The sequence below is a fragment of the Eschrichtius robustus genome, chromosome 2, assembly GCF_028021215.1.
Source record: "Eschrichtius robustus isolate mEscRob2 chromosome 2, mEscRob2.pri, whole genome shotgun sequence".
NCBI lineage: Eukaryota > Metazoa > Chordata > Mammalia > Artiodactyla > Eschrichtiidae > Eschrichtius > Eschrichtius robustus.
The window spans coordinates 168,321,132-168,344,938 of NC_090825.1; the positions used below are offsets into that span (position 1 = coordinate 168,321,132).

The following is a 23,807-nucleotide window of genomic DNA, read 5'->3' on the forward strand; positions in this document are numbered from 1 at the left end:
CCAGATTCCACCCTGCAGTGAGCTTAGTCTAAAACATTTATCCAGTATCCATCCATGGTCTATTGGCAGGATATATTCCTCACAATCTGGTCCTAACCTCACCTTTTGTTCCACCCACCCTTCATGGGATTGGGAACTCCCCAAGAGCTGAGACATGTCAGTTTAACAAACGTTAAATACTTATAATAGGTGCTGAGGCACCAGGATGACTAAAACAGTATACTGAGATTAGATTACAGCCCAAGGGGGTGGGGAGGAGGGAGAGGAGGAACTTCAATCTAGCAGTGGTAGGGCACTTAGAGGAGGACATTATACTTTATTCATCGACATTCCCTGCCTCTACCACCTAAACAAGCTCACAGTGTCAGCTAAATGTTGAATTAAAATGAAGGAAATGTTTTTAATTGTACTTGGTAACAAAAAAATTGTTTGCATACTGCATTCGTGTCTTAAAGGCTTTCATTTCTTTTTGATTCCCTAATCCCCTTCCCCAAGATCAGATCTTAAGGCAGATCTCAAAGCAATTCAGGTAGTGAAACTGCAGTCACCTTTGACACTTTCTTCTTTAAGTTCCTGCCATCCAGTAAGCCAAGTCTAAAGATTACTTTCCTTCAGATCACTTCTTCTTATTCCAATCTGGCAAGCACTGTCCTGGATGAACTGAAATACCTTTCTAACTGATCTTCCTGTCTCTAGTCTGCCCCCACTCTAGTCCTTCCTGGCAATGAATGCTAAGTGGATTTTCCTAATTTATTTCTTTTACTTCTTTCTTTCTTTATTTCTTTTAAAATTTATTTATTTTTGGCTGTGTTGGGTCTTCGTTTCTGTGCGAGGGCTTTCTCTAGTTGCAGCAAGCGGGGGCCACTCTTCATCGCGGTGCGTGGGCCTCTCTTGTTGCGGAGCACAGGCTCCAGACGCGCAGGCTCAGTAGTTGTGGCTCACGGGCCCAGTTGCTCCGCGGCATGTGGGATCTTCCCAGACCTGGGCTCGAACCCGTGTCCCCTGCATTGGCAGGCAGATTCTCAACCACTGCGCCACCAGGGAAGCCCTCTTTTATTTATTGATTATTGATCAGTGGCTCTCCACTCCGGACCAAATTCAGTTCAGGCTCTCATCAATGTGGACCCCGCCTACCTTCCAGCTTTCCTACTTCTTTCCTTTATATATGTCACACAGAGAAAACCTTATCCAGGCAGGCCTTGTGCTTTCCTGACTCAAGTGATAGGGACCATCTTTCCTGCTCCTATCTTGTCTATTAAAACCTTTCACATTCTTTTAGTCTGGCTCAGGCAGGATTGGGAATAACAAAGGACAGGAGCTTTGAGTTACTAAGGCAAAGAGCTCTCACCTGTAATATAGAGATCATAATCCTTATATCAGGCAGTCATGGTAGACAGCAAATAAATAACATTTGCTGAGTTCTTGGTACAGTTATCTTTCCTTTCTATCCCATTTACATTTGTCAAACCATAATGCTGTGTATGTCCCCACACACTCTAAAATTCACACAAATTGTAGTTTATGTAAAAATTTATTTGACCAAAATGTAGAAAAAGTGATACTATTACATATGATACAGTTGCAAGAATCTAAATGAAAAGTGTGGGTTTTATTCAGTTGCACAGTTTGCTAGTGTATCTCCTGGGTAGTGTGATGCTTAATAAATAGGAGTGAGGGGCAGAGGATTTGGATAAGCTAGAAGCAGGGTGATTTTTAGTCAGAATTGTAAACTTGAGTTGGCTCCCACACTGCTGGGGAATGTGGAATGTTTCAGCTCTGAGATGTTAACTGAGAAAGCAGAAATATAACAAAGACAAAATGTGCAGCCCTGCCTACAAAATACTCCATATCCAGTTTAATCAGGAGTTTCTTGGTCTTTGATTAACTTTGTCCTGAAGAAGGAATTAAAATTCCAGATAAGTAAATCTCCAATTTGCCAGTCCCTGGAGTATAGAGGAGATGAAGTTGGGCCAATTACTTTTTCATCTTTACTTTGCTGTCAGAGAGGGCCATTCTGCCCAATATTTGTTTATAGAAAAACAGTCTTACTCAACTATTGATGCTAGCAGTGTTTTTGATACGGCTTCTCTGAACAGGACTGAATTCTACAACATTCATTCCTGCTGAGTGGATGGCCTCCTGTCGGAGCAGATAAGCATGGGTCATTATTGGAATAAGACATCAGCTCCTCAGAGAACAACTTTAGAGTGAAAGAAGCATGTAGAAGAGCATATCAAGGATCTATTCTGAAAACATTTGGGTAATTATTATGGCTCTTTTCCAAGCATTCTCATGCTGACTGCTCAGAGGATGTTTGTTCTGCACGGTGGAGTGTGGAAAAGAGCCAGGATGATTAGGTTAACCTCTCTGGCTTATGACTTCCCATAGTAATCCCACCCCCACCCCCCTGTTTTGCTCTGGATGGAAAATCCCCACCCATTTTAATGTGACGGTCCCTGGCCTCCTATAGTGTGACCGATGGTGGATATTCTTCAACCTTTTAAATTGACCCATGACTAGATATCGGAATCTGTGTTTTGAAAGTGTGAGGTTGTCTATTCTCCCAGGAGCCAAATGCCCTCAGTCTTAAGAGAGTATGCTCAATATGAAATACCCTGCCTACCTTAGGAATAAATGCAATTTAAGGATAAAAATAGAGCTGAAAAAGCTGGTGCCATTTGGGAAAAGGAAGGAATAGATTTAACTGGTGCTCAAAGCTTCTCTGATACAAAATATTTGGTCACGTGTTCATAATTTGCTTGACATTTCCAGCAAAGCGAAGAGGCAATAACAAAAGAAACTTCTTACAAGAGAAGAGAAAGACACGGAGCTCTGGAGTTTCTTTTGGAACAAGACTCTTCTGTTTTGGTTATATACAGTTTAGTTCGTTTAGTGTCTGATCCAGTGTCTGATGTAAGCCCACATTCTCTTCTTTGGCCTGGGCAAGCTTTTCTGGTGAGAATTAAGAATGAGGGAAAAATAAATTAATAAGCATCTTTGTTAAAGGTAAAAAAAAAAAAAAAAAGGTTTCTAAACTCCACATTGCCAGAGTGAAAGAGCAGAGAAAGTACTCTGCATTTTAATTATAGCAGAACACCAGGGACTAGTAGACACTAAATGCCAGGTTTGGGAGCCGGATAGGGTTGCAAAATAAAATACAGGTGCTCAGTTAAATTTGAATTTCAGGTAAACAACGAATAAATTTTTTAACACAAGTGTATCCCAAATGTTGCTTGAGATATGCTAAAAATTTATTCATTGCCTATCTGATATTCAAATTTAACTGGGTGTCCTATATTTTAATATGATAAATCTGGCAATCCTAGAGTCAGAACACCTGGATTTAAGTCCCAGTTGGGCCAATGAAGTAAGCCATTTAACCTTTCTAGGTCTCAGTTTCCCCATCTATCAAATGGGGATAATAATACCATTGTGTGACATGGGGGTTATTATGAGGAACAAATGAGAAATGCTTCAGAACTTATGAAATGCTACACAGATTTTAGTCTAAGATACGGATGACTTAATACATTTTCTCCCTAGTGCTGGTTAATTAATCCTTGAGCTTATGGTAGGGAAAGATAATCCTGTAACCCATCTTTCCTTTGGAGCTTCTGGGAATGGCTGTTTAAATTCCAGGCATAATTGTGTTATTGTTTCTATGTGTCCATAGCAGTGTAGTCAAACTGCAGGTAAATGCAACATGATTGAAATTTAAGCCAGACTATAGGTACATTATTAAGTAATTGAGCTGATGAAACAAACAAAAAACAACAAAACCCAAAAATCTAAGATGCCGTCTAGGGCTGTGCATGACAGAGCATGAGAGAGAACTGGTTTGCAATGAGTGATGGCTGATAAGGACTAGGGCCAAGACTTATTAAAATACCAGAGGAAAGCAAAATGCCTCATAAAATGTGATATGATCAGCTTGGAAATTTTCAGAAAGAATAAAAATGACTGCGAAAGATGGCAGCCTTTCAACTAAAACTACTGAACCTTTCATTTGATGTGGCACTTTAAAAAAATCTAATCTAGTGACTATGATCTGGGAGGATTCTCTCAGAGGACAGTTACTTGGGCCTGTCCAGTCTGGATTAACAGAAGTAACTGAGGGCCTACTATGTGTGAACCAATTTCCCCATTACCTCATTTAATCCTCAGCAACTGAGCTATCACTTTTGTTTTTGCAAAAAAGCTAAGCAGCTTGTTCAGGGTTGCACAGCTAAAATGGTAGAGCTGGGATGTAAACCCAGGTTTCCCAACTCCAAATCCCGACCTCACTTCACACCTTGCCACTTGGATTCCCTGGCATCTACTTTGTCATTAGGTCTGAGACTAACTTTCCCCTATAGTGTTAATTGCCCTTGAGAATGTGACAGGCCCCCACGCTGTCAACAGGTAGAAGTAGATCTCCACAGCCCTAATCGCTAAATGAAGTTCCACCTAGGTGCTTAGTTATGCAGAATGACTGGATAGACAGGGCTGCAGTGATTTCAAAGGGTGGAGGCTACATATGTCTGGAAAAATCCCAGGAACAGATATGCAGAGAGAGCAAACAAAAAACACCTACCCCTACACAGTTTAATCTTTCCAGGGGCATATGTATAGCAATATGTGAGGGGAGTAGTTTATGCAGAAGTTCAGGGTGGACAGCAGTTAGGAACAGAGAAAGGTTGGAGGTGGAAGGGCATGGGTAGTTTAGGGAAGATGTATTTTGGAGGACTGAATCTAAAGAATTGTGACAGAGGTTCCCACCTAAATAAAAAATTACTGGATGAGGAATAACAAGCTATAGTGACCAAAAATTAATGATCTAACTGGAGCTTTTCATGCCATTTTCAGGTTCAGGGGGCAGCCTGGAAGACGGCTTGGACATCAAAATGTCAGTGTTTCTGGGACAATTTAAGGTGGTGGCAGCGGTGGGGTGCAGGGGAGAACCAGACAGACTATTTAAAATTTGGATTCTCTTGGGAAAACTGATGAGCTTTTGGTCACCATAGGTGTGACCTTTTAGCACCCACACGCAAACTTTATGAGCTCTCACTAAACCAAGGTTCCTGGTTCTAGTTAACTCAAGTATGAGGGGAGATAGATGTTAGCATCTCAGGCAACTTCGTTTGGAACTCAGGAAAGAGTCACCTCACTTCCTTTGTTTGGCATTCCAGCAGCCTCCATTCCCTTGCCCTGTTAATGGGATGCCCTTTAATCCCTTGTATAGTTGTTTTCTAAGGGCAGGGTGTAGAGGTGAGCTTCACTGGTGAACTGCCTCCCAGGACTGGGAGCTGGAGAGGTGTTCCGTGAACAGTGAAGACATAGGGAACCCCAGGCACCACTCTCCGAGCACATCACAGAGAAAACATGAGAAAAGGAGGACTAAGGAGACCAAAATGTCGTGGCCGCTATTTGAATCCACAGATGAAGCCCTGTCCAAAGGTAGCCTCTTTTTAGCGATAAGCCTGCTGGTGTTTGCAAGTTCTGCTGACTCTATTAAGCTGCTCAAGAGGTTGGATGAGACTCCATTCAACAGAATTTCTATTTAAGGAAAAACTGCTATTGGCATGCAGATACAGTTAGCTAATAAATTTGAGAGCTCAGGCCAAGTTGGCATTTGTTTTTACATTGTCAGAAAAGAATCATGTGGGCATAATTTTCTTTTTGAAACGAGCTCTTCATTTGAACCACTCACTTTTGGCTGCAATCATGGTCAAGGGCCTCATAGCTACGGCTCAAAAGCGGCAAGTGGAGAAAATGAAAATGAGAGGGCATGAAGGTGAGGACTGCCTGCCTTTATTTCGGTCACACAGTCACAGACACGGCAGAAGAAGGCTTGAAAGTTCGAACCAGGAGGCAGGAAACTGGAGCTTCTAGTTTCTAGAAGCCCACAGGAGTATAGGCACCACAGTGAGAAGGCAGACTTCAGTATTGCTAGGACAGAGGGCAGCACCCCAGCCGCCTCTTAGAGAGAGGTCATGTCGTTGAGAGCATGGTCCAGCTCCTCGCTGATAGCTTTGTACTTGAGCTTCTGAGCATATAGCTCGTCTAGAGGGCGGAGGTCCCCAGGGAGAGAGTTCAGAAGAAGAGGTACAGGGTACAGAGCGCGAGGGTCGGAATGGAGTGCCACACATGAGCAACGAGAGGAAGAAAAAAAAAGTGAGAAAACAAAGCATGAACTAGGAGAAAGTTGTGTCCTGTGTAACACAAAAGAGACAACAAAAGATCTATGGAGTGATTTCTAAGTGGTGTGAAGTTCTGCAGGGGGTTAGCCATAATGAACCTTTAAAAAGAGTGGTGACTAGAAATGGCTAGAGCTTCTCCCCACCAGTCTCCCACCCCAGGTTATTTCTGACTTTCAATGATGTCATCCAGTCCAAAGGCTATACTTTGGAATGGGGCATTTTCCCTTATATGGAAACCTCACTTCCTAAATCAAACACTGGGACACATGGTCTGAGGAATGAGTTCTGTACCCTTTCTGGGTGGGACAGGCAGTTTGGGAGATTTCGTTTGAACCCCAAGATTCTGGAATTTCTGGGTCATTTCATGAAGAACATGGGACAATTTTTTTTAAAGATGGAACTCTTCAAGAAATTCTGGGATATGTGGGCACCAGACTCACGGACTGGAGTCTTAATTCAGGTCTCCACGGTCTCTGAATTTCCATTTTCTCATACTGTGATAAGCTTTGCACTCTCTGGGAGAGAGCTTCTGTAAAAATGCAAGGCATTTAAAAAATGCAAGGCGTGTCAGAAATGAGCAAATTAAAGGAAATTCTAAAGACTTGAAAAGAATCAGCCATATTTGGGTCTCTATACTCACATGTGGACTAATTAAGCAGAAATATTTTAGTTCTTGAAAAATGGCGACCCTAGTCTGAATTTGATTTGCACTGTTCCATTCCAGGGCTCCAGACTTCCACATGTGACATCACTCTGCACTTCGCTATCCTAAAGTGGACAAAGCCCAAATCAGCCTTTCCAGATTCCCCCCAACTGTCTGGGGACGTGTCGTGTAGAGGGAGGCAGAGCAAACATAATTATATGGTAATTTCATACCTTCCAGGTCATCAATTGTCTTTTCCAGTTTTGCAACTGTTCTCTCTGCAAATTCGGCACGGGTCTCAGCCTAGGGCAGAAGAAAGGAGTCACTATGACTGCTTTAAGACCAGCCGCAGGAGAAACCTGAACTAGTTGGGTGGAAATCACACGCACCTCTTTCAGTTTGTCAGACAGAAGTTTAATTTCTTCTTCATATTTATCCTCCTTTTCAGAATACTGTGGGAGAGACCAAAACACTGCTTTTAAAAAAGGAAGGGAAAAAAGCACAGAAGAATGCATGTTCCCTGTTCCTCGGAGAAAAGTGTGTGCTTGAAGCTATGAACCTGCCTAAGAAGTGGAGACAGGCACCTTCCCAGGCAGAAGAAATGGGTGCAAAACTCAGAGAATCTGGGGGAGATCCCTCTGGGATGCTATTGATCTCAAGATCTGAGCTGATAACTCAGGATACACATGTGATGAAGATGGTGCAGATGACTGAATGGAAATAGGCTACTCAAGGCCCTCCCCAGCAGCTGGCCTAACCTATGTTTCCAACCCCACTTCCCACCAGCTTTCCCAAGGTGCTGGCCACTTCCTAACCCTATTCTGAGTATTCTCTGGTCTCCAGCCCTTGACTACGACTGGGCCCCCCAGCATGGAATGTTCCATTCCTCATTACTCTCTGTCAGAAGTTATGTTTGTCTTTCAGGGCTCGACTCAGATGAATAGTAGCGAACCTTCATTAACTGCCTGCTATGTTGCTAGATATCATCAATCGCAATTTACAGAAGAGTAAAGAGTAACAGAGAGGCTAGCTAATTTGTCTAGGGTCACATGGCTACGAAGTGACAAGCCATGACTGGAACCCGACTGGAATTTGAGCTCCTGGCCAGCATCCCGCTCTACGGTCTTTTCTAACGTCACCTCCTCGTGACACCTTTCCCAACTTTGCGAAGTCCCTCTGTTGAAGCCCCACAGCACTTTGTTACTTTATCAACCCCTCTACTCAGCTAGACTTCGAGATCTTCAAGAGCAGAAGCCGTACCATCACTGTAGCATCTCTCCCCGTGACCAGGGCAGCATCTGGCATACACGTGTGGTCTGCATTTATTCACCAACTATCCTAGTATGAGATACACGCCAGGCACAACGCTAGGACTAATGACACAGCTCTAAACAAGACACAGTCCCTGTCCTTAAAACCTACAATCTAGCAAGGAAGGCATGCAATTAATTATGATAAATGTGATCAACCATCATGATAGGAAAAGAAGTAGGTGGGGCTACACAGCTGAGAAACACCTAATCTAGATGAGCAATCAGGGAGGGCCTCTCATGCAGGGGCCTAAAGGATGAATAGGGAGTTGCCAAGCAGAGAGCAAAGGGAAGGCCACCCCGGGCTGAGTGGACAGCAGGTTCAAAGCATTGAAGGTGACCAACATGGAATGTTTGTGAAACTGAAGTTCAATGCAACTGGACGGGAGTAGGAGGAGGGAGAATGCGGAAGAGATGAGGATGCAGAACTCAGCCGCAGGGGTTGGCAGGGGGTGGGAAGAAGGCCATGGAAGAGCGTGTACGTTGCTCCTAATGCTCTCTCCTGTAATGACTGCTTTGGGGACTGTTTCAACTAAAAAAGCCCAATTCCACCTTTGATTGCCGCTCGACCTTCTAGAAAGTATTTCTGGAGGAACCCAGGGATTCAGTTGAGAGGCTCTGTAGGCTCTGTATTTACGTGATGATGCTCAGATCTCCCTAAGAGGCGCCTGACCAGGTCCCAATCTCATTCCATCTCCACCTTCCGGGAGGTAGAGATAAAAGATGGTGCTAAGACCCCATCTTAAAAGGGGGAAATCTAGCCACGGGACACCTCTCTCTGTAGGGGAAAAACCTGGCTGCTGGGCACCAAAGCTACTGTTAGCAAATACAGGTCAGATCCCTGATACGCTAGCACGCTCCTGCGTACGTTGGGGGAAGAAAAGAAGAAAGTCCGGCAAATCACCCTCCAGCTCAAGCCAACCACCAACCTTTTCGGATGCAGCCTCTAGCGACTTCAGGTTGTTAGTGACATTCTTGAGTTCTTCTTCCAGGTCACCACATTTTCTGCCCAAAGACAAGGGATTTTTGTGTCTTATCTTACATCAGGCAATTCCTCTAAAAGAAGTTTTCAAAAGGAGGAATCGCACTTCCAGGGGCCCCCAGAAGGAATGCGGGGGGGAAAAATGTTAATGGGTTTTTCTGAGACACAGCGCTGTGTGTTTATCAAAACACTATCATGCCAGGCAAAGGCGCGGCAGGCCGAGGAGTATTTGGAAGGTTTGTAAAGCACTCCTGGGCTCCTGCCAAGTCTGAGGCAACAGGGACTTGTGAAATCTATGATTGATGAGGCTGACTCCGGAAGGTGTTTAAGAATGAGATGGAGGCCGGGAGCAATCAGAGTTTACACCGGACACTCCAGGACGCAAGCTTGGAGCAGATTTTCGAAACCAGATCTCTCTCAGCACAGCAGGAATGCTCCGGGGAGCTGGATTCCTCCAGCTGGATTCCTCACCCAAGTCCGAGGGGGGAGGCTTTTTGGTTTTCTGGTGGGGAGCTCGTGGGGATTCTGGTCAAGCTTCTCACCTTTCCCCCCAGGAATGTGTCCCAATCAAACAATGACATCAAGAACAAGGCATTTAAACACCGACATGGCACCCTGCCCTCAGTGTTCCCTTAAGAAGGCACAGCCTCCTGAAGGATCCTCTCTGGGAAAATGGGACTTCTGGGCTTCTCTGCTACTGCCTGTCTCACTCATCTTTCCCAATACCTTTGTGGGAAGAGTCAACACGTGGGCAGCACTGCCCAGGGCAGTAAGAACAAACAGTCGCCCATCATTCTTTGTCAGCCATGGAGGCAAAGAGGAGGCACTGAGCAACGAGTCTCAGATGCCCGTCCACTTGGCCAGAGGCCCTGGCCGGTATCCATTCCCAACACAACCGACTCCCTCCCAGCTCCACCCCCCCCCCCCCCCCCGGCCCGGAGCTGAGCTGGGCGCCACTCAGCCTTGCTCTGCCACTCACAGTTCAGACACCTCGGCACGCTCCTCCGCCCTCTCCAGCTCGCCCTCCAGGATGACCAACTTACGAGCTACCTGCAGAGACAGGAAGGATCGACCAAGACTGACCCCTAAGAGCCACGTCTAGTTCGATGCCCTCCCCCGTGCAGACAGCAAGGCCACGCCCAGACCATCTGAGACGTGGGGCTTTCTGCTGCTGCTCCGACCCAGACGGTCCCGGAGAAAATCTAAATTCTCTCCCTCAGGCCCCGGGAAGTGAAGGAAGAGATGGGACCATGAGGGCAGGCAGAAGGAGCAACTGAGCTTTCATGGTCTGAAGACCCACGACTGGGGACCACAATTCCCCATTTTAGTCTAACACCAAGCTGCAGGACAAAAAAGGGATCTGATTACTTGGTTTCCCCATTAAGTCTAAGTCCCCACTTGTGAGTGTCACAGAATTTCCCAGGACTTTTGGCATCGTGGAAGATATGGTTTCCTAGCCAAGTGGCTGTCTTAGGAAAACAGATGTGGACACAGAAGGGCAGCTGAGCTGACCAAGAACTTCCTTTAGGCGGCCCCAGGGTTCTCCCTATCACAGATCCATTTCCTCCCCACTTCCTGCTGCTGCCATCTACCAGCCCCACTCACCCCCACTCACCTCCTCGTATTTGCGGTCAGCCTCCTCAGCAATGTGCTTGGCCTCTTTGAGCTGCATCTCCTGAATCTCCATCTTCTCCTCATCTTTCATTGCCCGGTTTTCTATCACCTTCATTCCTCTGCAAGGAGCAAACCTCGTCATTACTTCCATACATTACCGCCTCATCACACACCTCCATGCATCTGCTCATCTAAACACTTCTCTGACATCTACCAAGAACCATACTCCAAACAGGAAATTGTAGAGCTGCTCACATTCACTTCATCTTTGCCAAATGCCAGGCACTAAGTGCCTCAAACTTCACAACCCCCGCCCCCAAAGTAGGTACATTATCCCCATTTCACAGAGGAAGAAACTGAGGCATAGAGAGGCTCAGTTAAGCAAGTAACTTGCTTAAGGTTACACAACCAGTAAGTGGCAGAGCTGGGATTCATACTCTGGCGATGTGGCTCCAGAGTCCATGCTCCCATCCTACAGAGTCTCTCACTGACTAGTAACATGGGGGACTTGTACGCCAGCAGTTACCACGATGTGATCAGAGGTCTGGGCCCAGCTTGGCTGTTGGAATGATGAATTCTGCTGCAGCAGAGGTGTGTGTGTGTGTGTGTGTGTGTGTGTGTGTGTGAGACGAGGCACTTTCCAGAAGAGAGTCCACAAACGAACAAGGAGGAGAAAGGTATTCTTCAGTGAGACAGAGCTGTACAAGAAAGCCCCAGAGGAATGAAAGAATATGGCAGGGAGGTCAGGGTGGCTGGACCATAGGCTGCTTGAGTGACACACTAAGAGTTTTATGCCAAGGGGACGTGGAACCACAGGAGGGTTTCAAAAGCAGGAGTGAGTGGAAACCAGAATGATGGATGGACTGCAGTGGGAAGACCAGGTAAGAGGCAGGTACCCACAAAGTGATGGGTGAGGAAGGCCTGAACTGAAGTGGATACTGAACTGAAGTCCACTTTGGAAAGGACAGCGTCCTGGGAACGGCTGGAAGTCTCCTACAACTTTTGACCATGAAATGGAGCTCACTCTAGCCTGCACTGCTTGGGGTGGACAAGGTAAGATCAGATACTTCCAAAGAAGAGGCCAGTGCAGGATAATGTATCGATGTGTGTCGTGCCTGCCCACAGCAGAGGACCATACGCTTCTTTTTTTTTTTTGAATTTTTGAATCATTTAATTTTTTTATACAGCAGGTTCTTATTGGTTACCCATTTAATACATATTAGTGTATATATGTCAATCCCAATCTCCCAATTCATCACACCACCCCCACCCCCACCATATACTTCTAATAAATACTTTCATTCGGACTGTCACTACCAGTCTCAGCTGACTATCAGAACACTCTCCGTGTCTGTACCAATCCTCAAGATCATCAAGCTTGGAAAACCCTCTGCAGTAGTGGAGAGATCACAGTGACTTGTCCAAGGCCACATAGTAAACGGCAGTGGAAGGACTTACATCTAGATTCTCCATCTCCCAAGTATAAAATTCTTTCTACCTAAACAGCAGTCTCTAACAGGGGTGCCATCAAAGGCCTCTGGTAACGTGATACCAGTAAGTGAGGGGCCTTCCCAGGCTCTCTTGGTTTGCCTTGGGGAGGTCACAGAAGTGAGACATCTGGCCAGGCTGGTCTGACTGTGAACAAGGGTAGCAGCTAATCTAGGCCCCAGGCACAGCCATGAGCAACTTGTGACTGGATCCTTCACACTTCCTTGTGACTGCCCTGAGCTGCCACCCTCTCCCTCTATTAAGTGGCTGAAGCAGGGATCTGTGCCCTGGGTAGGGCTATTCCACTGCACGGGAAGAAATTTCCCACTTGGGCAACTCGAAAAGTCAATCTCCAAGATTCCCCAGTTGGTTCTGCATCTCCAGTGTATGGTCACAACAGTACAATCGGGAATGAACCCTTGGGAGGAGTATATACCAGAAAACTATGGTGGATGGGTCCGGTGAGAATTCTGTTGTGGTGATGTGGCAGATACATGAGGACCAATGGGCCAGCCCACACCATGACCACACAAGGAACCCATTTACCGCCACACAGAGACAGCTGCTTCTGTGAATTACACAATCTGCCCTCAGTCCTCCAGAGCCTGCGCCAAGGCGTGCCAGAGAGCTTGCCCACTCGGGAGGACACAGTACCTTCTGGAGGCAGCGTAGCTCTGTCAGTGGCAAATATATTAATGGGACTGGTTTGTGCATGTCCCTGACATACAGCTGTCCAGTAGCCCAAAGCCTGAGGCACTGCTAACGATCATCTATGTAGATGGTCCATTCCAAATTTTCATCCCCCGCCTTCTCACATCACCCTGGAAACTGATGTCTTGAGAACACTGATGACGAGATGCACAGGGACTTTCAGGGAGAATGTGAGAAGCAGCGCTCTGCAAACTGATTGCCAATGACAGTTGCAGTTGCAATCTTATATGTGCCCATTTTTTGCCTTCTTCTGCCTGTTGTTAGTTTTCCTTTGGAACCACCACATCAAATGCCTCTACATACAGCATGATGGTTTACAAGGCGTTGCACCTACGTACAAACCATACACATTTGTACGTATGTGCACACGTGCATGTCCGTGTGATCTCATTTACTCTCACCCCAGCTCTGGGAGGTCCGCTCTACAACACAATCCCCGTTTCCCAGAAGCAAACGCTAATGCCACTGGGTTCAAAGCGTCCTTACCTCTCACTCTCATCTGCAGCCTTTTCTGCCTCCTCCAGCTTCTGCAGGGCGGTGGCCAGTCGTTCCTGAGCCCTGTCCAACTCCTCCTCAACGAGCTGGATGCGTCGATTGAGAGCTGCCACATCACCTTCAGCCTAGGGAGGTCAGAGGTGCAGCCAGGTTAAGAAGGAAACAGGTCAGCTAGCAGCAAGAGCCCTCCACTCACACAGTGCCCTTTCCCCCAGCTAACCCGCTTCCCCTGCCAAAGCCCACCCAGGAATCCAGGTGATAAGGAATTCACACTCTGTCTCATCTGGAGAATGTGAATTTTCCGCATGATCTTTCCCCCAAATGTCAGCAAACATCCACCACAATAGGACAGTCTGTCAAGTCAATACAGGAGAGAGAGATTAGTAAGCGGTACGTTCCAAGAGGACGGTGCTGGCCTCTCCATGGTATATCTAGAGAGCAAGGCCACCAGTGACCGGCTCACCCTGTCATATAAGGTCTGCTCCCAGCCACCTGAATGGCAAGACAAATGCAAGAATCTGGACGCCTCAGTTACATGTTGGCCATACAGTTGGGAGGGAGGCTGGGGGCAGCCCAGTTGGAACGCCATCCTTAACCAAGCCTGGCTGAGAGATGCTGGGACAAAAAGATACAAGAAAGGAAAGGAAAGAAAACTTGGTTACAGGCATGGGAGAGATGTCAGAATGTTGTTAGTGGCTTTTCAAGGTGTTTTCACCTACAAGGAAGGTAATATGGTGGCGTGCATAAAAGCAAGAACTCCAGGATCGCAATGTGCTAGGTCAGAATCCCCGCTCTGCCAGTTTATAGCCATGTGGCATTGGGCAGGTCGTTTCACGGCTTGCTCTGAGTCTCCCTATCCCAGGGCCTGCTTGCCTCACTCCTCTGTGGGGACTGTAAAGGAAGGGTATGGCATTGCACCTGGCATTTGGGAAGTCCCACAAAGTGCAGCTCTTACTGCCATGGTTTCACCTCATTTAATCCCCACATATCTCACCCATTTTACAGCTGGGGAAACTGAGAGATCCAGTGAGGTGAAGTAGTTTGGTTCAGTGTCACAGGGCTGGTAGGAAACGGCTTCTTGAGCCCCAGTCCAGGGTCCTTCCCTTGCCGAACCTGTGCTCTGAGTCCTGGGGGGGCTTCGAGGCCACACACTTAGGAATATTGAGAATTGGTAAAATGGAGCTCAACCGACGGGAGAAATATCAAGCTACCCTGGCTTCTTCATAACAAGATTAATAAAGAATCTCCGAATTGGGGAAGGCTGTAAAAATCAGTGGAGTAATCGAATGAGGCCAGAGTTGCTGAAAAGCACAGAGTCAGGAAACTTTCCTTAGCTCCAGAGTCCTAGCAGCAGAGGCAGCAGAAGCTCCCACAGGTGTTTCTGATCGCAACTTCCTCTGAAACATCAGTCTGGGGAATCCATTTACACCACTGATGAACCATTTTAAGAAATGTCACCCACTCCTTCCAATGAGTGGGTGCTTTGTATTCTTTTTAAATTATATGAATCTTAACTCTTTCAGCAACTGGGGCAGGAATTGACTTCCCCCCCCACCCCACGTTTTTTTAGTACACTCACAAAATTGTGCAACCAACACCATTATCTAATTCCAAACGTTTTGTCACCCCAAAAAGAAACCTCATACCCATTAGTAGTCAAGGAACTGACGTTTTAGATCATGCAGAGGTGCTTGATTCATGAGTAGTCTTAAAAAAAAAAAAAAAAGAGCGCCTCTTTACGTGGGGGATTCTGAATCCTGACAACCAAGCTTTTGGCACATTTTCAACTATCTGGAATCGAAACAGTTCTGAGATACATTCATATATGTACATACATACATACATACATATGTATTTTTGAAAAACTGCTAGTCACTGCTAGTCATTTTTGGTTCCACCCCTTCCTGCAATCAAAGCTTCTACATGCTACAAAGGATTTCCCTTATAAGGTAAAAGAGGCTTGCTAGATACATGTGGCAAAGGAACAGGAAGATGTCGGTTAATCACACAAAAATCTAAACGAAACCAGCTGTCGGGAGGCAGACCCAGAAGTCTGCCACACGCCGGCTCTTGGCTTTCTCTACAAGAGACTGAAAAATGTAGCCCCCCCCCTTCCCCCCTGGGCTCAATTCCTTTTGCCCAGGAAACTTCTTAAGGCTTTTCCCCTTTTCTGATCAAGAGAAGCGTGCTTTGAAAAGTGAACTTTTTAAGAAGTTCGAAACTTTCCAAAAACATGTCTCCTCCCATACTGGACTGTCCCACTCCTAAGTCTTGGCTCACAGCTGAGGGCCATTTTTAAGCAGAAGTAATTGTCCTCCAGAGATGACTTGGGATGAGATCAGAGGGAGGGTTATGCCGGTTACGTGTGCGAAAGAGGCCAAACTGGCTACTGTTGGAGGCTTACACCAGGTTTCTGAGGCCTCTTCACGCCAGACCAGCCCTTACAGGATTAAACGCTTTGACTCTGGCCAGCAGGGAAACAGTCTGGGGGCCTCTTCCCCAGACCTGTCAGTACACATGGCAGTTCCATCTGGTTGGGCTCTTTTTCCACTTTTGGGGTTCCCACCCTGAGTCCCAGCACTCCAGCTTTCAGGGACCCTGGGCTTCCACCCTCTCCCCCAACTTTCTTTCCTCTGAGTCTTTGCACAGTCTCTTGTCCCAGAAAACTCTTATTTATTCTGTAAGACTGCTCAACCTCCATTTTGAAGCCCACCCCACTGGTTGTCTGCTTCTGTCATGCTCCCATAGCAGAACGCAGACACACCCCGCCCGCAATGTTAATCAGCCTTATTTGTCTGACTCCCCTTGCCCCCCCACTAGGCTGTGAGCTCCTCTAGGGGTAGAACGAGGGGAGAAAAAAGTCCAGGAATAGAGCTCGTACTATGTGCCAGTTGCCATGTAGGGAGGTTTTACTCCTGAGACCCTCCCAACTATCCTAGGGGTCAGCATTATTGTCATCCCTACTTTATAGATGGAGACACGCTCCTAGCAGTTAAGTACACCAAGTGGTATGAGATGGGATTGGAATACAGATCTCTCTCCAGTCCCACTGGTGGCCACCACCTGTCCCGTCCCAAGGGGCAATCAGGGGACGGAGAGAGGGCGGTGAGGCCCCCTCCTCATTCAGCCCCATTATCCGCCTCAAGCCCCGCAAATTGCAGCGGCCGCACACGAAACGATCTGGGGTCGGGGGCCCAGTGCTAACATTCCAAGGGTCTTCTAGAGGAAGGCGGGTTCCGCGGCCCGCGTTCCCGCAGGGACCAGCTGGGGAGGGAAAGGCCGGCGGCTCGGGACTGAACTTCCGCTCCCTGTCTGGAGCAGACACGTCGCCGCTGCGCCCCTGGGAACAGCTGGGAAAGTTCGGCAGGAACCGGGAAACCTCGGAAGAGGCGAGAAAGTGCGACGCCAGCTCCACTCCCGGTTTCGGCCTGTCCAACCCCAGACAATGGAAGCTCAACGTTTTCACTCTCACTTCCCGCTCCTAGGTGGAGTAGCAGCTCCCCGCCCTCCCCCGCCCGGACCCCGGCGCCAGCGGCGAGTCGGCAGGCAGCAGGGTGCCCCCTACCCCCTCTCCCCACTCCAGGATCGCGTACACCCCCCCCTCCGTCCCATCCCCCCATTTCCCGCTCGGCCGGCCCCGCCCGACCCGGATGCGGCGCCCCCTCCCCCGTCCCAGGCCAGGGAAGGAGGATGGCGATGGAGGAATGGGTCTCAGCAGAGGGTCCCAGGTTGCGGGTCCGCGATCGGGAGCGCCGGGGCCCGAGGGTGCAAAGGTGGGATAATGGGGGGGGCGACAGCGGCGGGCGGGCAGGGAGCGCGGGAAGCGGGCGGCGCCGGGATAAGGGAAGAAAGGAGGGCGCGCCGCGGCCGGGGGTGCAGGAGCCGGCGCGCAGGCTCTCACTTTCTCTCGCCGCTCGCGCTCGCCGTCCAGCTCCCGCTGCAGGCCCTGCGCGCGGTCCTCCGCCTCATCCGCCTGCTGCTGCAGGGCCTGGATCTTGCGTTTCACCGCCTCCAGGGAGTTGAGGCCAGCCATGGCGCGGAGGCGCACGCAGCGGGCAGCGGGCGGCGGGCAGCGGCGGGCGCTCGTCTCGGCTCGGCTCTGGCGAGAGCTGCAGCAGCCGCACCCCGGCCCTAGAGCCTTTGCCTGCGCCAGGGCCGCCCCCGCCTCTCCCCGCCCCCGGCCCGGCCGCTGTCGGGGCGATGAGGTCACCCGGCCGGGCAGCCGACGTCAGCACCGCTGGGGGAGGGCCTGACGTCGGCACCGCTGGCCGCAACTGCTGGAAAGTGCCCCCTTTCGGGACTTATTTGGAGAAAGCGCCGGGAGGCACCGCCTTCTCCTCTTCCTCTTCCTCCTCCTCCTCTTCCTCCAGCGCTTCCCGCCCGCCCGGCCCCGGGGCTCCTGTCCGGCCCTGCCGCGGGCGCCCCCATTACTGGGCACGTACGTCGGAGGCTTTCTTCTCCGTCAGCTCCAGCTTCTCCTGCGCGTCCTTCAGGTCCTCGGAGTATTTATCCAGCTCATCCTCCGTCCCCTTCAGCTTCTTCTGGAGCTGCGTCAGCTCCTCCTCTACCTGGGGACAGATAGGGGGACGCATCAGCCTGGGGGCCACGTCCCCGCGGCGCAGGGGCGTCCCCCGCATTCATAGGAGTCCAGGTTTCCTCATCTGTAAAACAGGGATAACAATGTCACGCACCGCTCAATAAACGCACCACTCATACCTGTTAATATGACTTTCACATCCTTTCCTTATCCTGGGACCAGCTGTGCTTATCTTTTTTGGAGTCCCCCAGTACTCTTGCAGAATGGATCACAGCTTTTGGGAAACAAGTCCCGACACGTCTCCTACAAACACGTGTTCAATTTTGCAGGGCAGTCTCATACTCTGGGCTTGGACCATCCCCCTACCCTCAGCCTTCCCAACACTGGCAGCCAGAGGAGCTTCCTAAGTATGTTTACCCTCCCTCTGTCTAGAACCTGCCATGGTTCCCTATTGCCCAAGAGAGTGGTTCTCACAAAATACCCTGAAGGGTTGACAGGCTCAATCCCCGCCCCCGCCCCCGACTCCTGGACTTTGGGGGCTTACTAGAAGAGAGCTACTCCTTAAAGATCACTTTCTTGGAAGGCTCAGGTTAAATCTTTTAAATTCTTGCAATCTGGCATGCGTTCGTTTTAATAAAAGTGTCCCCTGCATTCCCCACATTTTCAGTCCTCTTTTGTTTATCCCAAGAGTCTTGCCACCCTCCTGGCACCCCCAGTTTGAGAAGGTCAGGTCTATGGGGTACAAACCACAGACCCCTTCACCTCTCCATCACCCCCCACCACACCAGTCAAGGGTCAGCTCAGAAAGCTTTCTCTGTCACCCTCCCTCCCTCCCTCTGTGCGCCTCCCTCCCCTGCAGTAACTCTGGGCTGGGGCGGTCAGTCCAGATCAGGCTTTGATCTGACTTTATGTCTCAGGTGGTTTGACCCCTGGTCCTGTTCATGCTCCCAAGGTGGGCAGGCAGGCCCCATGGGCCCTGCATCCTCTTCCTGCTTCCTCCTCACAGCAGGAAGCCCAGAGAGGTGGAGTGACTTTCCATGGATCACACAGAACAGGATTGGAACCCACATCTGAACAGGCCCTCATAACAGGCCTGCTTTTCTGCATCCCTCCCTGACTTGCTCATGTTCACTCCTGAGACAATGTGCAAAATGTGCCAGGTTCTGTGTGTGTGTGTGTGCGTGCATGCGTGCGTGTGTGCAAATTCTTAAAAGGGCTGCTATCCCAACCTCCCACTCAGCCTCCCATTTCCAGGGCTACTGAGTGTCCTACCGCTGAGCTGGGGAATGGAAAAGAGGGTGGGGGAATCAGAGCAGGAGGAGGGTGGCTGCAGCTCCGGCCTAAGACAGGGTCCACCAACCCTGGCTTGACCTCTAGGCAAGGAGCCCGAGAGCCTGACTCCAAATCCCAGCTGTATGACCCCGTCCCCTTTTCTGGCCTCAGTCTCCTCATCTGCAAAATGGAAGCCTTGACGTGGTGGTCTCTGAGTGCCCTGGCAGCTGCTTTTGAACTTCCACTTTCACTGAGAAAATGAGCCAGTTTCCTTAAAGACAGGTCAGCTTGACCCAGCGTCCACCTGACTTCCTTCCAGATCTGTGTGGTACGGCATTTCCTAGGTGCCAACTGGGTGCCAGGCACAATGCTCTTTTAACATGAAAAAGTGAGGGCAGGTTCTGCAGCATTGGGCTCATTTGGGTGTCGAGATTGTTTCTGATGACTTTTTCTGGCAATGTTTGGACAACAAGGAGTAGGGACTGTAATAAGGTAGGCAGACGCCTATGAAGCAGTTAGAATGTGCCAGGCACATTACAAGTACCGTCCCACTGAAGCCTCGTGTCACAGAAGGGTAAACTGAGTCCCTGAACAAGAAAGGGACCTGCCCAACGCCATACGGGTAGGGTATTGGAACCCTTGTCAGACTGATTCCAAAACAGATTTGCTTGACTGGTAGGCTATACTGTGCCCACTGCCCATCACGCCCTCCTCCCACTGACCCTCCACACCCAGCCCCCTCCCCTGGGTGGCCTGCACTGCTGCCCTGGGCCCCCAGTCCCTGTCCCACCCTCTCGCCCAACCCTGACCCCTGAGGCAGGGGGTGTCCCTCCATGTTTGGCTCTGTCTCCCTCAGCCTGGGGCTCCTTGCAAGACAGGCCTGGGGCTGAGGTCACTCTGGGCTCCAGCATCACCCAGTATGGGACTGGGCCTGATGTTCACCACAGAACCCTGGGGGAAGTTTGCAGAATGAATCAATGACACAACTGCAAACCCCTCAGTGGTTGGAGCTGGGTCTGAAAAATAAATAAAATTGACACAGATCGGGCTCCTTTCCCTCTGTCCGAATTCCACACACAAAGTGTGTACGGGTGTGTGGTGCCTTGCCGGGGGGCTGAGCCTTGCACTGACCCTGCAAGGTCTCCCTCAAGTCGCTTCCTTCTTGGGGCCTCAGTTTCCCTGCCTGTAAAACTTTGGCCAGGAGGGTCATGGGCTGCGTACCGTAGTCCCTGCAAATGGGGCTTTTGGGCAGGGCTGAGGCAGGATGTGGGGTCAAAGGCCAGTTGGGGCGGATGTCACTGCCCTGGGAGGGGAGTGGGCAGGAAGTGGGCAGGCTGGGCCTCCTCGTCCCATTCCCATACTGGAGAGAGAGGGCTTGGAATTGGGACTTTGCTGCAGGTTCCCTGAGGGTCAGGCTGGCCTAAGACCCATGCTCTCTGGCCTCCTGAAGCACAAGGCAGTCCAGATAAGTTGAGTCTTTCACGACCTCCTGCCTTTGTCCCAGGCAGAACTGGCCATCTGCTCTATGGGGCTCAGGCTTCTGCTTTGGACCTCTGGAATCTTGGGTGCCCTGCCATCAGAAGGCATTGTTTGCCCCCATTTCTCAGATAAGAGCACTGAGGGCTCAGAGAGGGGCAGCAATGTGCCCTGAGTTACAGAGCTAGAAGATGATCTGGCCTGGATTTGAGCACAAGTCTACCCCAGTGGGCAGCTTTGTGGAAAAAAAAAAGAACAGAATGAAAATCCAGCTGGAGACCAGAGAACCTGTCCCTGCCTCCTTGGCCATGCAGCTGGCTGGACGCTTTGAGGAGCATTCCCTTTTGAACTTGTGTGCGCCTTGGTAGAGTGTGCTTTATCAGTCACTCACACCTTAGTGCAAATTAGAGCCATAAAATTGCTTTTTTCTGAATTCCTAGCTAAGCCCCTCTTGGTAAGGGCTAAATGATGGATGGAAGCCGGCAGCTCAGGGCCAGCCCAGGATGGGTGTTTGTGTTTGCCAGGGAGGGAGGAGGAGAGTTCGTGGCAGGGAGAACTGGGGTGGGGCTGTCCTGTGCGGATGTGTCACAGGCGCCTAGGGCAGCCCCGGGACACTGGGGGATGGGGAGGCCCAAAGGGGAGGTAGGGCAGGGCAGGAAAGAATCCTGAGTTTATTGAGTGCTTACACTGTGCCGGGTCCCAGGCCAAGGGCTCCACCTGCCTAGTCACCCCTCGTCCTCCCATGGTGGTGAGGGAGGCACCACTTTCACTTCCCCATTTCACACATGTAGCCACCGAGGCACAGAGAGGTGAAGGTGTTTGCTCCAGGGTGCTCAGTGACTAAGCTATGAACAAGGCCAGCCTGAGCTCAGAGCCTGCACTGTTACCTGCTGAGCTGGCCTGACAACGGGGATGGGCAGGGCTGGGCACTTGGTGGCACCGTCCTAAGCGCCTCCTGGGGCTTATTCGAGACCCTGATGCTCCTGAGGGCTTGGCAGTTGACCCCAAGGGTTCAGATGAGCCGTGTGGGGCAGGGCACTGTGGGAGGGCTCAGGACCCCCTTCCCTCCTCTCACTGGCAGTTCTGGCCACCCAGACACAGACAACTGACTTCTGCTCTGTCCCAAGCCACGGCCTTGGGACTGCCCAGCCCAGGACACTTCCATTAGCTCTCTGATGTGTCCCGGTTGCCCGAGCCTCCTGGGAACCCTGTCCCCAAAGCTCTGGGTCCGGGGCCTCTGCCTTCCACAGGTACCCCTGCCTTCCCCTGCCAGGCTCACAGCAAGGGCTCCCCAGATACATAGAGACACATTGAGATTGTCAGGTTCACCCTCAAATCTCTACCCACCCCAGCCCCCAGCCCCTCACTCAGCTGCCCCAGCAGTCGGTCACAGCCGGCCCCACCATGCACCCACACTTGGCCACTCTCCTCGGGCTGTCACGCACAGTCACACCTGAGTGTGCCCTGACACGGGCACCGGGTCACCCACACTCACACAGATACCCCAACAGGCACACACATACCCTGACACACGCGCACACATGCCAGCCCAAACACACAGTCACCTTAACACACACACACACTCACCCTGACACCCGCACATTCCATTAATGTCATGTCAGCTTTTGCGCAAGCACACACACAGCTAGCCTCTCCCCCATACGCCCAAACCCATGCTGATACCACCATCAACACACGCAGACTCACAACATAGCCACACTCTTCCACACCCACTTCCCAACAATCGCGCGCGCAGGCTTCCCTCTGCACACACATTCTTAGTCACCTTCACCCCTCCAGAGAGCTGAAACACACACGCAACACACGTGGACACACAAATGCTCAGACACACACAAATACCTTTCACACACACAGCATCCCCAAACCACCCCCTCTAGGATACCCCCCAACACTGATACCTTCACCCCAACACACATCCGCACACCCTCACATGTGCACACACAGAACCAGCCCACACAAACACCCCTCTCTTTCTCACACGCCTTCTTAGTCTCTCTCTCTCTCATTCGCTTTGCTCCCACTGGCTTTGCTGGGAGTGGGTCCAGTTGGCCCCCTCTCTCCCAGCCCAGGGACCCCTCCAGGGAAGACGAAGCATCACTCTTTCTCAGCCAGATCATCACCCCCTGTCTCTCCCCCAACCTCTGAGTACCAAGATTTCCCAGACCCCCACCGTCGGCCCCAGAATCTCGCCAGCTCAGAGAGGGTGCTGGGCTGCCCGGCGCAGCCCAGCAGAGGCACGTCCGTCACCTGCTTGCACTTCTCCTCAGCAGCTTTCTTATCCGACTCCGCCTGCTCGGCCCGGTCGATGGCATTCTCCTTGTCCAGCTTCAGCATCTGCATCTTCTTCTTGATGGCCTCCATGGCTGGGCAGTGGGGGGCGTAGGCGCAGGAAGGGCTGCGGCTAGGGCTTTGGCTGCTGGATCGAGTGAGCGGCGAGGGCGGTGGAGAGGGTCTTATAGGCTCCCCGGGGTGCGCCGCCCTGCTGCGGGGCGAGTCTTGGAGGAGGCCCAAGCTCAGGCCGGCTGGGCCAGCCGCCACTTGCTTGCTTGCTCAGGAGGACTTGGCCAGCTCACCGGCCTCCCCACAGCCCTCGCCTTATTTGGGTCTAGGATTTTCTCAAAGGAAAAAAAAAAGGCCCGACCCGTTTCTGTTTTTAACCTGGTGACACAGGTCCCGCGTGGGCGAGCGGGCACAGCGCCGGCCCAGGAGGATGAGGGCGGCCTGCCGGCTGGTCTGTTTCCCCATCTGTGGTTGGGCGGGCTGAAGAGGGCTTGTGGGTGGGTGCAGAGTAGGGGTGTGGTGGGGTGAGGGGGCTTCTGTCCTCCCTTCTTCTCCGCTCTGGGTCCCTCCAGGTATTGGGGGGTCAGGACCCCATCCCATCTGCTACCACCCCTGGGAGACTCCCTGGATTACTCCCACCTGTCTGACCAGTCTCTGCCTCATCATCTCCCTCTGTCTCTCTTTCACTGACTGTCTCTGTCGCTCTCCATCTCTTTTGTCTCTGTGTCTCTCTCTATCTCTTTTTTGTCTCTGTGTCTCTCTCATCTCTGTTGTCTCTGTGTCTCTCTCCATCTCTTTT

The 23,807-nt window shown here is 50.5% G+C and overlaps 1 protein-coding gene across 4 annotated transcripts; it reads right to left on the reverse strand.

The window, feature by feature from the left end:
• Positions 1 to 1,512: 1,512 nt before the first annotated feature.
• TPM4 (tropomyosin 4) lies at positions 1,513 to 23,143 on the reverse strand. 4 transcript variants are annotated; one of them, XM_068536810.1, is made up of 9 exons: positions 22,976 to 23,136; positions 17,865 to 17,990; positions 13,414 to 13,547; positions 10,730 to 10,847; positions 10,094 to 10,164; positions 9,062 to 9,137; positions 7,212 to 7,274; positions 7,056 to 7,125; positions 1,513 to 2,952 (listed from the first exon to the last, which is right to left on the reverse strand). In XM_068536810.1, exons 1-9 carry the CDS (start codon positions 23,087 to 23,089, stop codon positions 2,870 to 2,872), a joined length of 855 nt encoding a protein of 284 aa, XP_068392911.1. In that variant the 5' UTR covers positions 23,090 to 23,136; the 3' UTR covers positions 1,513 to 2,869. The 4 variants fall into 4 exon arrangements, with proteins under 4 accessions (XP_068392911.1, XP_068392912.1, XP_068392913.1 ...); XM_068536812.1 differs by lacking the exon at positions 1,513 to 2,952 and adding an exon at positions 2,993 to 6,042 and having other exon boundaries at positions 22,976 to 23,143; XM_068536811.1 differs by lacking the exons at positions 17,865 to 17,990; positions 22,976 to 23,136 and adding an exon at positions 17,324 to 17,587.
• Between the last annotated feature and the right edge of the window lie 664 nt (positions 23,144 to 23,807).

Bases quoted from the DNA above. Each gene is read 5' to 3' on its own strand.
- TPM4 (XM_068536810.1), bottom strand. From the start codon at position 23,089: ATGGAGGCCATCAAGAAGAAGATGCAGATGCTGAAGCTGGACAAGGAG. The intron at 13,548-17,864 runs GTACGTGCCCAG...TGACCTCCCTAG, and splicing joins CGGAGAAGAAAGCCTCCGAC to GCTGAAGGTGATGTGGCAGC. The intron at 10,165-10,729 runs GTGAGTGGGGGT...CTGTCTCTGCAG, and splicing joins CTGACCGCAAATACGAGGAG to GTAGCTCGTAAGTTGGTCAT.